At 42.1% G+C, this 15,743-nt stretch overlaps 1 protein-coding gene across 1 annotated transcript; it reads left to right on the top strand.

Annotated features, from left to right (window-relative positions):
- Positions 1-8,794: 8,794 nt before the first annotated feature.
- LOC136356193 (uncharacterized) lies at positions 8,795-13,306 on the top strand. The gene is made up of 2 exons (XM_066309783.1): positions 8,795-9,234; positions 13,263-13,306. Exons 1-2 carry the CDS (start codon positions 8,805-8,807, stop codon positions 13,304-13,306), a joined length of 474 nt encoding a protein of 157 aa, XP_066165880.1. The 5' UTR covers positions 8,795-8,804.
- The last annotated feature ends 2,437 nt before the right edge of the window (positions 13,307-15,743 follow it).

Raw genomic sequence — 15,743 nt, 5'->3', positions numbered from 1 at the left:
GAGAGGCCAGGTATCAAGTTTTCGGAGTCACATGGGTTGATGTGACGAGGGAGATTGTTGGGCCTGAGGCCAGGTAGCAAGTCTTTGAGGTCGCATGGGTTGATGTGACGGGGGAGATTGTCGGGCCCGATGTGTGACGGGGGAGATTGTTGGGTTTAATCCCACATCGGTAATTAATGATGGGGGAGCACGACTTATAAGGTGGGGACGGTCCTCACCCATCAGACTAGTCTTTTGGGTGGTTTAGCCCTAGAACTTAAAGTTGTGGCTCCGGTTGGGCCTGTGGTGGAGTAGGCCCAATGTGACCTGGGTGGCTCACGGTTGGTTGGCCGGGCTACGCACTATAACATATTTAAAGGGGCATATAGTAAAATCTAATAAACCGATCGATTGATAACAACCACCACCACTTTATCCAAAGATCGACAGAATGCAATACATATATATAATATACTGTTTCATGGAGATCAATTAACTCAATGCATGTACAGTACGGTGCATGATCATCCATCCGAATTATGCTTTGAAAGGTTAATTTCTGTGCGACATATATCAAATTCTTTTCCAAAATTGCTAAAAAGAAGTGTGATTTTAGATTAAAGGATGGTCGACTACACACAGCCTGTTACATTTTTGTTTCGTACATAAGGTTCGCAGAATGCAATAAGACTAGGAAAAGAAAAGCTACTACATCTCCAAGAGTCCTATAAACATGTTCCCAAAAGTTAAATTTCATAAAACCCCTCCTATAATATATGGTCCAAGTTGCACAAAACCATAAGATCTTAGTACATGACATATAACTTCAAAAATTATAAATTATAGTTCTAAAATTTTAGAGAACCCAATTTTGTATACTCCTATATTCATATTTAAAAAAGCTTTACTTACGTGCATATAACATTTATATAATGGATAAAACACTCATAAAGTTAATTAAGATGTGATTGTAGAACTTAAAAGTGTGGTTGGTCAAAGTCAAAATGATCAATACCGTGGTTTTGTGAAACTTTATGGCCAGAATATCTAAAGTTACGTGCTACATGACAAAAATCGTGTGATTTTCTACAACTTAGTTCATAATAATATTCTTGGTTAAGTGAGATTTACTCTTTGGTATAAATCAAAAACAAAGCTCTCTAACAGGTACCAAAACCCTCTCCCAAATTTTAGGCACGACCAACAACGCTCCAATAATCATATTCAGATGAGAAATCTCTTGGGTATATTGGTGCGAACTGGAGCTCAGTGATGACACAGGTAGCAGTTGGCCTGTGTAGCAATTTGAAGAAATCGCAGGGCAAAATCAGAACTTGTCTCTGATAAAAAAAAATTGCAGGTGCACTTCCACCTAGTTCTAATTCCTTGATGGGTCGGAAGAAGAAATTTGTGCAGAAATACAGCATTTAATTAATAACATTAAGAAAAACCGGAAGTTCTGATTGGAACTTGTGGAAACTTCTGACTTTTGGGATCATAAAGAGCTCACCGTTTGATAGTGCTAATACAATCTGAACTTCCAATTTGAACATCGGAAGTTCCTAACTAGGTTTTATATTTGAACCATTCACATCTTATATTTTGCTTTAATTTCCTAGGTTTTGGAAATTTAATATTTTATAATTTTCCTATAGATTGTTCCTTATCTCTAAGAAATTGATTTAATCTTCAGTGATTTTCTCATAATTAAATCACTTGTTCGTCACACAAAACATGACATGTCCTTTCACAAAATGTGATTATCCATCAGCACATCGCAATCACCAATGCCACCACCAAAGCTGTAGTCACTGGAACCGCTGCCGCCGCTGTCCGTCAACTACTCTCCGCTGTTCGCACTCCATCCATACAAAAGAGTGAAGGCATGCACGGCTGGAAAGTTGAGCGGGAGGGGGATAATACATTTGCCGTCATTTACGTAGGCTCGTATTTCTTTCCTAATCTTTACTAGTGTGTCATTTATCTATATTTTAGCTTATATAATATGAGGTATGATCAAACTCGGTACGGTCTCTAAAATTAATTTTTAGCTTATATTTTCTCATATTGTATTATACCAACAGAAATATAACCTAAATTCAAATGTTAATCGAATGATATTATTTTCAGCAAATAAAATTCAATTCATGTTATATTAATTGTTAGTTAAATGTTTTTTAAAAATTAAATCTTAAATTGCGCACAAATATTATATTATGGGATAGAGAAAATAATATCTAATGACTTGTTAACTAATTTAATTTATGTGTAATTGACTTGTTTCTTCGTTTCTAGGTTCCTCTAGCATTAAAATTAAGGACGAAAAGACAGGGGCAATATAGACTGTTCAAGGAGGTTACCATTCTTCGGGATGGAGAATTCAATGGCCGATGCCCCTGGTTATGTTGTTGGTTACAAAGGTGTGGAACTTTCTACTTTTCTAACACAACGTACACTCTATTTTCACCCAATTATTATGATTCCAATTCCTTTCCTGATAAGATCTGTATTTGATTTGCATAGAAGATATAATTCCACTATATCTGTCTTGATATGAAACAATAATGAATTTTCATATGGAATTCTACTGTTCTAGTTTTCCTACGCGATTGAACATTAGTGTGTTTTGTCGATTGGCTAGAGTCCATTCGATGTATCTCGCCAGGTGTGCATGCACCACAGCTCCATTTCATTTATCCAATGGTTATGTGTACACATGCTATACACTGATAAATACTCCCTCCGTTTCAAAATATAATCGTTTTTAGACTCTGACATGGTTTCCGATATGCTACTTTAACCAATAATATCTATAAAAGAAAAATGTTTTAAAAAAAGAGTTACATATGATGATAATTTGTTTAATAATAAATCTAGTAACATCAATTTTATATGATTGATTTTTTTTCTATTAATAATCAAAGTTAAAAATATTTGACTTGTTACTATGCTAAAAATGTTTATATTTTAGGATGGGGGGAGTATATAGTATGAACAGTAGAATTGTATAGGGGGCTAGCACAAAATTTGTGCTAGTGAAGTCGTGAGTACATGACTCCATTTACCGTGCATCATATCCTAGTGCCAACAAGTATTGGATCCAACAATTACACTTACTACAAACATTTAATACTTCACGGATTTATACATGCATCGACAATACAATTTCTTAGCCTCTCCATGCGATCAGAATGGGAATTACTTTCATTTCATCACTTCCACGGGAAATCCATGAATTGAAATGGTTAAACATAGTATTTGTGTAGGTTCGAATACAATTAACTAAGCCTACAAAACGAGATGCATGGTAGATTATGTGAGCATAAGTATAATAATCAAACTTTGATAGATTAAAACACACCCAATCTCAAAAGCCAATAGAACACACGTCGAGCAGCCTATCCAACCTTCTAGGGTCGGTTTGACTGAGACCTGGATGGTCTGACCATCGGTCTAAAAACAAGTCAATACTTCTTTAAAAATATGTGTTTTTTCGATACCAATCGTTGGATCGATCCCAAAATTTGACAAAATATACAATACAAATTGTTTGATTAAAACAAAATAACGAACACACGGAAATAGAGAAACCCTGTATATTTTATTAATCACGATTGATTAATATGAATGTATAAAAAAATAGGAGGGCTCCTGCACGAGTTCTCATGTTGCCTTCACGAGGATACTTAATAGAAAGGTACACTGACTGGATATTACGTTCAGTCCGCTAAGTCCCAGTGCCTACGGAACACCTCTGATTAAGTTGCACTTGTGATCATGGTCTTCCAAATTATTTGCTCGCCGAAGGTTGAGGTTGGTGCGGATTTAATGGTGTATGGCAGAACAAGTGGCTTTGTTTTGCCAAACCCGGTCATGATCGATACGTTATTATTACATCGGTGTATGAAACAGGTGTCGGAATGAGGGGATGACTTTTGCCTCGTTGGTGCCTAGCAACGGTGCATCTGTTCCTGTTTGTTTGGACGTATAAATAATATAGCAACCTAGCATTGCTAGCGCTCGGTCATAATTTTGTCGATAATAGAAAAATGTGGTGGCCATAGCTTTGTCAGCTTTAGCCAATGCATCGTCTGGTCTCATCGGTCTCGGACATAGAGTCAATTATGTATTTTTAATCTCCACTTCTCCTTGCATCTTGCTTATTTTGTACGGAGGATGTTTCTCTTCAGGAATTTGGGACTCGCTCCTCTAGAATTTAGGATATGTGGTCCTACTTAAAAATCTTTTCTAAACATCGTAAATGTAACAATGTTAATAAATACCATACAAGTATAGATAATATAATAGATCAAACATATACCTTGACGTCTTGCTCTTCAGTGTGTTTCCTTTACCACAATCGAGGAAGAAGACAATTTAAAAGTATTCTTCTTTGTTGTGTATTTTTTTAAAATGGATGCAATATCTCCATCTTTCTTCATGTCTCCACAGTTAGCAATCTACAATATAGTAGTACAATTTAATCTCACAACGCATAAGAATTAAAATTTAAAACTGAAAATTGAAAAGGCTACACAAGTAGAAGAACTAAAACAGAAGTCGTCCAGCGGCCTCCGATTCCGATACACAATGCCATGCCATCCAACGCGCCGAGTCACCGATCGTTGATTCGATGGTCAGAAGCAGGGTCGACGACTCGACGGTCGAGTGTCGATGGCGGTCGTCGCTCGGCCGTTGAGGCTGAGACGCTATCGCTCGACGCTCGTGACAGCATGACTCATTTGTTGATGATGACGATCGACGAGAGGAGTAATGGGCGCGGTCGCCGGCTCGCCGGCCGCCGAGGACGCTGAGACGGAGGGAGAGTCAGAGAAGTGGGCACGCGACGCGGGCGCATGGCGGACAACGAACTCATCGTCTTATCTCAGGCGGCGGCGGCGACCAGCGGTGGGCGTGGGCGAAGGCAGGCGCGGGCGGCGCTCGCGGAGTCGAGGTGCCTCGTGGACTTGCTTCGCTCTCCTGTTGCGGGCAGCGGGCAGCAGGGCGCGGCGAAAAAAGAGGAGTTGCGGGGGAGGTGAAAAACGAGTAGTCAAGTTGAACATGCAATGGCGCGTGTCAGTCTCTTCAGTCTCCAAATTGCAGTTACGTGTGATGATTTGGGACCAGGTTTTTTCGTTTTCTTTTTAATCCCGATATATACACATATCTGCCAGTGGACTCGCTCCCGACATGTGCACCATAAAAACACGAGGATAGTCCGATCCGCCGATTAGACATACCTAAGTTTGCAATTCAAGAAGGAAGGAATGATCTGATTTCTAGATCGCTCAAGTTGATGAAGAAAAGAGGTACTTTGATCATCCAGTAAAATGACAAATTTACCAAAATCTTTGAAGGAATTTATTCACCACCTCACACGTTGATAAATTCCCTGTATGCACATCAAAACTGACTCAATCCCTTCCATGCCCTCCAGTTTAACCAATCCCCTGTGTACCCTCGAGATTTTATTGTGTTCTCTCCCATGTCCCTACCATTAGGTATCTGTTAGATCTATCAGTGTATACATCCATTACATTGTCAGTAATTTTTAAAAAGACCAAAATGCCTAGCGAAACCCTAGGTAGCAACCAGCAAGCCAGCAACAGCGGGAAATCCCCAAATAATCTCCAATCTCTCGTCTCCCCTCGACGCGGGCGGCGCACAGCGCCGCCGCTCTTCTTTCGTGGCTGTCGCTGTCGTTCCTCCCGTGGTGACATGTACTTAGTGTGTACCTTTCCCCTATATCATGAGAAAATTAGCGTAATGACAACCTTGGTTAAAATGCTTAGTCATATTGTGACTCTTAAGGGTATAATGGACATCTCCAGGTAAATTAACCAGTCAATGCTGTGAGAAATAACGGTAGAGACATGGGAGGGATCACAGCGAAATCTCAAGGGCACACAAAATTGGAGGACATGGAAGGGATTGAGTCAGTTTTAAGGTGCATATAGGGAATTTACTCTAGCACATGATCATCTCCGCCTGCGACATCAGCTTGATGACAAGGGATGTTTGAACATTGATCTCCACTGCGCGCGCGCATGGATTGGCTGTGATTTCTCAGGAGCGAGTCTCTCTGTTTTTCTCGTCGCTGTGTATTTTCTCAAGTCTCCGTCTCTCCGTCTACTGCACCTTTTAAACAGGCAGAGGCGAGGCGATGGCGCCCTGGCCTAATCCCTTCCGAGATTCTAGCACAAGCCAGCGAAATCCGTTGATTATCTGCATAACACGCAAGGAGGAGCATATCCACCCGATTGCTAAAGAAAGTCACGTATTACTGCTAATGACAGTGGGCCCTGCATTTGATTTTTTTAATTTCTTCTCGCTGGAGATAATCAGCGTAATACACGTGATCGGTTCCAACCGAGCAACTAATACTAGTCAAACTCTCTTATTTGAACGCCTGAAAACTGTTTAAACTACGCATCAAATTTAAAATCTGTTTTCACCAACATTTTCTATTCGAAAAGAACGAGTCCAATTATTGGGTATATTCGGACACGTTTATTATTTGATAATTTTGGGCCCATATATCATACAATCTCGCTGCATGTGCCAAAATATTTTTTTTATTAATACACATTGATGTTTGTTATTTGAAATATTTATTCGATAAATTTTAATATAAATTTTTGTCAAACACTAACCCAGAAACAACTCCACCAAAGGGTTTGCAAACTAATAAATGGTTTAAGGAAAACACCCTCAAAAGCCAGCTATCTCAGAATTTCAATAAATGTGAACTAAATGTCAAACTTAAGCCAAATTATAATGTATCAAGAAAAAAAAAATACACGAATCCTTCCAAATCCGATGGATGAAGTATTATAAAAATTTTGGATGGATTAAACTTGAACAAAATTACTGCAAAACGAAGAATCACAAGTTAATACCAAGACTGGACATAAACGCAAAACTTAATACACACTGGTGGAGAAACCTTCTTTCGTCGGTCGGCCGATTTCCACAATAGTCCCGGATGCAATAAAAACTGGGGCTAAAGATGATCTTTAGTCCCGGTTCAAAAGGGTAACGGGCATATTTGATCTTTAGTCCCGGTTTGTGTTACCAACCTCATCTTTAGTCCCGGTTCGAATGCTGTCAGGTCATATCAGGCCCCCCCGGGATCTTTAGTCCCGGTTGGTAAAGATCGTAACTTTAGTCCCGGTTGGTAATACCAACCGGGGCTAAAGATCCCGGTGATCTTTAGCCCCAGTTGGTGCTACCAACCGGGACTAAAGTCCCACCCCTATATATATGTCTTCTTCCTCCTTCAGCTGCCCGAGCAAGTTTCAAAATTTCTTCAAAAAAGAGGGGAGGTCATGCCAAAATTTCTATTGAATTTATTTTGGTGATTACATACAAATCGGAGGTGCCTAAAAGGTTTGCAACTTTATCCTCCAATGTTTTTTTTGTCATACTACATTTGCACCTATGTTTTGCACACTTTTTTTGTCTCCAAAATTTAGTTGTAAGTTGATGAGAGAGAAAATGTGTGTGGGGAATAAAGAATATATAGAAATTTAGTTCATTTGCTAAACAAGGTTTTATAAAATAGTTGAGAAGGAAAACTCTAGTGAAAGTTAATCTTAAATAATAGAAAACAAACTAAAATGAAAATTAAAAGAAGTAAAACACATTAAAATTAGTTTAAAACTTTACAAATAGTTTTTAAGAATTATTTGGTGTAATATTTTATGATTTTTGTATGAATAAAGATATCTTATAATTATTGTATGACTGTCATTATTGTAAGAATAATTATTTGTGTACGGTTTTTTTGACTCAGGTAGATGGATCGGCAATGGATGTACGCTGACCGGCGGTCCAAAGAGTTTATTGACGGCGTGCACTATTTTTTGAGAGTGGCCGAAGCTAACAGGCAAAGGGGTTTTATTTGTTGTCCATGCAATAAGTGTAAGAATTAGAAGGAGTATTCTGCATCCAAGACTATTCATTTCCACTTGTTTGAGTCGGGGTTCATGCCAAGCTATAATTGTTGGACATCCCACGGAGAGTAAGGTGTTGAAATGGAAGAAGATGAAGTGGAAGACGACAATATTCCGGACTTTGCTCAGTATGTTGGATTTGAAGGAAATCAAACGGGCGAGGAGGAAATAGCTGCTGATGGTAACGACGTTGCGGATGATCTTGGTCAGATGTTGCAGGACGCTAGGGAGGACTGCGAAAGTGAAAAGGAGGCCCATAAATTGGACAAGATGTTGGAGGACCACAGAACTTCGTTGTACCCAGGTTGCGAGCAGGGGCACAAAAAGTTGGATACCACTCTGGAGTTGTTGCAATGGAAGGCAAAAAATGGGGTTAGTGACAAGGCATTTGGCGATTTATTGAAACTCGTCAAGAACATTCTTCCGGGGGGAAACAAATTGCCCGAGACTACGTACGAGGCTAAGAAGATAGTCTGCCCGTTAGGACTGGAAGTTCATAAGATTCACGCATGTCCGAACGATTGTATCCTATATCGCGGTGAGGAGTATGAGAACCTAGAAGCATGCCCTGTTTGCAAAGCACTACGATACAAGATTAGACGGGACGATCCAGGAGAAGTTGACGGGCAGCTAACAAAGAAGAGAATTCCTGCTAAGGTGATGTGGTATTTCCCTATAATACCACGGCTAAAGCGTTTGTTCAGGAACAAGGGGAATGCTAGAATGTTGCGATGGCACGCTGAAGAGCATCAACAGGACGGGATGCTGAGACACCCCGCCGATGGTTCGCAGTGGCGAAACATCGACAGAAAATTTAAAGAATTTGGAGAGGACGCACGAAACATACGGTTTGGTTTGAGTACGGATGGCATGAATCCTTTTGGAGAGATGAGCAGCGGCCATAGCACTTGGCCCGTTACGATGTGTATCTACAACCTCCCCCCCTGGCTATGCATGAAGAGGAAGTACATAATGATGTCGATTATTATTCAAGGCCCCAAGCAACCTGGTAACGACATCGACGTGTACCTAAGACCACTGGTCGAAGATCTTAAACAGTTGTGGAAGAAGGAAGGTGTCCCCGTGTGGGACGAGGACAAACAGGAGGAGTTTAACCTACGAGCGCTGCTGTTCGTAACCATCAACGATTGGCCTGCACTTAGCAACCTATCCGGACAGTCCAACAAGGGGTACAAGGCTTGCACTCACTGTATGGATGAAACAGAAAGTACGTATCTTAAGCAATGTAGGAAGGTTGTATACATGGGTCATCGTCGATTCCTTGCAGCAAACCACCCGGTACAGAAGAAAGGCAAGCACTTCGAACATAAGGCCGACCACCGTACGAAGCCTAAACATCGCAGCGGGAAAACAGTGTTTGCTATGGTTAAAGATCTTAAAGTAGTGTTCGGAAAGGGGCCTGGAAGCCAGCATATAGAGAGCGAAGATGGTCACGCGGCGATGTGGAAAAAGAACTCTATATTTTGGGAGTTACCATATTGGGAATTCTTGGACGTACGCCACGCAATCGACGTGATGCACCTCACTAAGAACCTTTGCGTAAACCTTCTTAGCTTCCTAGGTGTATACGGAAAGTCGAAAGATACACTGGAAGCACGTAATGATCTGAAGCATATGGAACAACGCGGCGACCTTCACCCGGAACCAAAGGAGAAAGGAAGCCATTACTTGAGTCCAGCCAGCTACACTCTTAGCAAGGCAGAGAAGGAAAGTATGTTTGAATGCTTGGAGAGCATAAAGGTACCGTCTGGATACTCCACGAATATCAAGCGAATAATAAGCACGAAGGAGAAGAAGTTCACAAACCTAAAGTCTCATGACTGTCACGTGTTGATGACACAACTGCTACCAGTTGTAATAAGGGGTATCCTTCCAGACAATGTCCGGGCAACAATAACAAAGCTATGTGCATTCATGAACGCAATTTCGCAGAAGGTCATCGATTCGGATAGATTAGAAGCCCTTCAGAATGAAGTGGTGCAATGTCTCGTCAGTTTTGAGTTGATATTTCCACCTTCATTTTTCAATATAATGACGTATCTGCTTTGTCACCTTGTGAAAGAGATCCGTATTCTCGGGCCTATGTACCTACACAACATGTTTCCTTTCGAGAGGTACATGGGCGTTCTGAAGAAGTATGTTCGTAACCGTGCTCGTCCAGAGGCAAGCATCGCCAAGGGTTATGGAACAGAGGAGGTCATCGAATTTTGCGTAGAATTTATCGAAGACCTTCGCCCAATCGGGGTACCTGAATCACGCCATGAAGGGAGACTACGGGGAAAGGGAACTCTCGGAAGGAAAGCAATAATGACGGTAGACAACAATTTATTCCGTAAAGCCCATTTCACTGTTCTGCAACACTCTTCATTGGTAGCTCGTTACATCGAGGAGCACTTGGCTCTAGTTCGCGCCAGGAACATCGGTAAGTCCGATGCATGGATTACACGGCATCACATTGATACTTTCCCCGCGTGGCTACGACAACATCTCATGGGTAACGAGTCGATCAACCAACAACTTGCCTTCCTGGCGAGGGGACCGTCTGGGTCGATCGCGACATTCCAGGGATATGAGATCAATGGGTACACATTCTACACGAGAGCCCAAGACATGAAGAGCACGAACCAAAACAGCGCTGTTCGTGTCGATGCCATGGGACACGATGGAACAACTGCCACGTATTACGGTGCCATCGAGGACATATGGGAACTTGACTATGGTCCTCTCAAGGTTCCTCTGTTCCGGTGCCAATGGGTTAGGTTGACTGGTGGAGGCGTAATGATTGATGACAGTGGGATGACAACTGTTGACCTTAACAAGGTTGGATACTCGGACGAACCTTTTGTCCTTGCCAATGATGTAACGCAAGTCTTTTTCGTGAAGGACATGTCTAGCAAAGGAAAGAAGGGCAGAGGGCCTGATGAGCCTAAGCGTCAAGTGGTTCTCCCAGGCAAAAGAAAAATCGTCGGAGTTGAGGACAAGACTGACGAGGATTACGATCAGTTGGATGGGCAACCCTCTTTCACGGTGACGATTGACCCTAGCATCCTCCTATCAAATGAAGACACCCCTTACTCACGCAGCGATCACAAGGAGGGAACAATAGTGAGGAGAAAGTACGTGCGGTCAACCGTCACCGCCGATGTAATGCCGTAATTATAGTGTACACGATGTAAACTATTTTGGATGTATTGATTATCCATATAAATCAATTGATGTATGGCATATGTTAATTACGCACGATTATTAGAGGTTTCAACAAGTTTAAATCATGTATATGCTAGTTATATGTGATACTTACAATTTTTAAAAGTTTTAAATCACACAGGTGGCAATTTCATATGTATGTTAATTAGAGTTTTTAACATTTAATTTACTAGCATTCATATGCTAATTATAATTGACTAGAGGATTTTTAAAAGTTTTAAATCACGCAAGTGGCAATTTCATATGTTAATTATAGTTTTTAACATTTAATTTACTATCATTCATATGCTAATTATAATTGACTAGAGAATTTTTAAAAGTATCAAATTTAATATATTTTTAAAACTATCATTCATATATTAGAGTTTTTCACAATTTAATTTACTATCTTTCATATGCTACTTATATATGACTATTCGAATTTTTAAAAGGTTTAAATCATGCATGTGGCATTTACATATGTTAATTAGAGTTTTTAGCATTTAATTTAATATAATTCCTACGCTAAGTATATATGATGATTACAATTTTTATTAATTTTAAATCATGCAGTATGTACATACATATCTTAATTAGAGTTTTTACCAATATAATAATATCATTCATATATATGCTAAGTATATATATATATTGGAATTTTTATTAATTATAAGTCATATATTTGCTTATTGCGATTTATCCACTTAATTTATTACAGACAAAAATAATTTTTCAAAGTAATTGTCATTAATCTTTGTACTTTAAATAATGTTAATGCATTAACCTCTATTTTATAAACACATATGTAAGCAAAAATCATATGCAGTGCTATAATCTTTAGTCCCGATTCTTATCCCTAACCGGGTTTAAAAAGAATTTCGAAATAGCGGGAAAAGATATTTACTCCCGGTTGTTCTCAACAACTGGGACTAAAGATAATCTTTAGTCCCGGTTGTTGAGAACAACCGGGAGTAAAAAAACGGGGGTATATATATTCCCGGTGCGCCCTCGTCTTCTTCACCAACACTTAGACGTTTTCGGCCGATCGATCTCTCTCGGCCTCTCTCCTTCGCCGCCACTGCCTAGGGCAAATCCCCGCGCCGACGCCGCCGTATCTCGCCGTCGTCTCGAGCTCGTCATCCTCGCCGCCGCCTCCGCCTCCTCGGCTGCCGCCGCATCTCTGGGGTGAGAGCCGCCGCCGCCAGATCTCCCTTCATCTTGATCTCTCCGATCTCGATCTCTCTCCGTCGAGCCGCCCGCCACGAGACGCCGCGCCACGACGACGACGCGCCCCGTCGACGCCGCGCCAAGCCGCCGCCGGCACGCCACGCCGCCGCCTTCGCCGCCGCGCGCGCAATGCCGCCGCCGGCACGCCACGCCGCCGCCTTCGCCGGCGCGCGCGCAATGCCGCCGCCGGCACGCCACGCCGCCGCCTTCGCCGCCGCGCAACGCCGCCGCCGCCTGCCAACGCCACGCCGCTGCCGCGCGCCGTCGCCACGCCGCCGCCGCCTTCGCCGCCGCGCGCGCAATGCCGCCGCCGCCACGCCACGCCGCCGCCGCCACGGCCTCGCAACGCCACGCCGCCGCCGCCGTCGCCACGCCGCCGCCGCCGCCGCCACGCTGCCGCGCCAACCGCCGCCCCGATGCCGCCACACCGCCGTTAACGAACGAGAACGAGAACGATCGAACGAACGAGAGCGAGAACGTGAACGAGAACGAGAACGATCGAACGAACGAGAGCGAGAACGAACACGTCAACGTACGTTGCCGCGAGAACGTGAACGAGAACGATCGAACGAACGAGAGCGAGAACGAGAACGATCGAACGAAGACAAGCAAGAACGAGGGAACGAACGTGAATGAGAACAAGCGAACGAACGTGAACGAGAACGAGCGAACGAACGTGAACGAGCTAGGGAACGTGAACGAGCGAACGAACGAGGACGAACGTTAACGTGAAATGCAATATATATATATATATATATATATATATATATATATATATATATATATATATATATATATATATATATATATATATATATATATATATATATATATATATATATATATGTTACTTCGCATTTATCCTAATACATCTTTTTGTATCTTGCAGAAAAGACGTGTTGTCGGAGTCGTCCGTCAAGCCTGAGTGGAAGAGCTAGCCCTAGAAGGAATTGGAGTAGGCAAGTGACATAATAATATAAATGATTGTTATATTTGTAATGCAATTAATTAAGATTATTAGACCTGTAATTAGACTTATCATATAAGATTGTGTAGTGTTCTAATATTATTTGAGTTTTAATATAAGATTATTTTATTGCAAATTAGACTTAGTATGACATTATTGACTACGGAATTGGTGCGACTCCTAGCAATTGACTATTGTAGTCTTAATTAGACTTAGCATATACGCACGAAACACTTAGCATACATGACTATTTTAGTCTTAGCATGTAATATTATTTAAGTTTTAATATAAGATTACTTTATTTGTAATTAGACTTAGTATGTAATTATTGACTACGGAAGTGGTGCGACAAGTAGCAATTGACTATTGTAGTCTTAATTAGACTTAGCATATACGCACGAAACACTTAGCATACATGACTATTTTAGTCTTAGCATGTAATATTATTTGAGTTTTAATACAAGATTACTTTATTTGTAATTAGACTTAGTATGTAATTATTGACTACGGAATTGGTGCGACAAGTAGCAATTGACTATTGTAGTCTTAATTAGACTTAGCATATACGCACGAAACACTTAGCATATACATGACTATTTTAGTCTTAGCATGTAATATTATTTGAGTTTTAATATAAGATTATTTTATTTGTAATTAGACTTAGTATATAATTATTTACTAGCTAGGGTTGTATAATATACGTCACCTAGACTTAGCTTATATCACGATTTGTAATTAGACTTAGCACGTAAGGTTGTGTATGGTTCTAATGTACGACATTTACACTTAGCATACATGACTTAGATTGTTAAAACATAAATGTCTCGTGACTTAGCAGATGTTTCTTGTATCAACAGATGGCTGACCGCGATGAGGAACAGATGTTGTACGATACAATCGCGGAGGGAAGCAGCCAGTACTGGAATGAAGAAGAGGGGAACGAGGATCCAAACCAGTACTTGAACGAGGAAGGGAACGTGGAGAGGGATGCGGAGGGGAACCAGCAGGGGCACGTGGAAAGGGATGTGGAGGGGAACCAGGAGGAGGCTAGTGGTAGTCAACCCTCCGTTGGACAGAAGAGGGCACGTGGGCAACGAGGTGCAGCGAAGAAGCTTGAGGGTCGGCACATCATAACGGAAGTGGAAGAAGATGGACGTCCTAGTGCCCCGGCCGAAGCCGCCAAGAACTATGTACATCACAGCGGTTGGGTTGTGCGGGATAACGTGCCTGTCAGTACGGTGTACTGGCGAAGAACAAGGGCACGCGGAGATCATGAGAGCTTTGTCCCAGATTCGGAGAAAGAGATGCTGTGGACCACAATGCTCGAGACATTCACCCTTCCTGCGGGTACAGAGGACAAAGTGAAAAGGTGGACTCTGAAGAAAATGGCAGAACAGTTTCAGAGCTTCAAGGGAGATCTGTACCAGAAGTATATACTGAAGGGGCAGACACCGAACTTCGATATATTCCCAAAGCTAAGGGATCACTGGGACGAGTTCGTTGCATATAAGACAGGTGAACAAGGGCAGGCGATGATGGAAAGAAACAAAGAAAATGCCGCCAAGAAGAAGTACCATCACCACTTGGGGTCAGGAGGCTATAGCGTCGCGATGCCGAAGTGGGAGCAGATGGAGGCTAGCTTGATTGAGAGGGGTATCGAACCGGCAACAGCCAATTGGCCGGAACGATCGAAGTTCTGGTACTATGCTCACGGTGGAACGCTCAACCCAGCTGATGGCTCACTGGTCTTCGGCGATCAGATACGAGAGGCTGCACGACGACTAACAGATGCAGTGGAAGCCTCCTCTCAGGGCACGTTCCGACCAGACAGAGATAGAGACGAGCTGACACTCGCCCTGCAGACTCCAGAGCATCCAGGATGAACACGGGGGAAAGGGGTGATTCCTTGGAAGATTGGTTTCAAGGAGGACATCCACACGTACAGGAGTCGGATGAGGAGCAAGAGAGATACCGAGGCGAAGATTGCAGAGCTAGAGTTCCGGGTATCGAGCTATGAACTCAACATGCAAGAGGAGGTGGCAAGGAAGGTTGATGAACGCATGGCCGCACATCGGTCCCATGATCCCCAGCCGACCATTCCTCCTGCAATGGTGAGCCCGTCAGGAAACCGTAGCAGCTGCGCCTCAACGGGGCAGGTAGGATCACAGAGCATGGACGCCATGCAAACACAGGATGAATCGACCTGTCCCGTTGATGACATCACTCAGCGGACACCATGTGAGCTGCATATTCCTTTGAAGAACTTATCAATAAAGGTAAGATTTAGCCATTCCGCTAGTTGCTGCTTATATATGTTGATTACTAAAAAATAATCTCTCACAACATGAAGGTGGCGTCGGGCATGGCCATCCCAACGGACCCTTCAGGTACTTACCACTGCAGGCCGA

Source organism: Oryza sativa, chromosome 4 (assembly GCF_034140825.1).
Source record: "Oryza sativa Japonica Group chromosome 4, ASM3414082v1".
NCBI classification, from domain to species: Eukaryota; Viridiplantae; Streptophyta; class Magnoliopsida; order Poales; family Poaceae; genus Oryza; species Oryza sativa.
The sequence above is the reverse complement of the archived record's forward strand: the minus strand, read 5'-3'. Positions and strand labels throughout refer to the sequence as shown.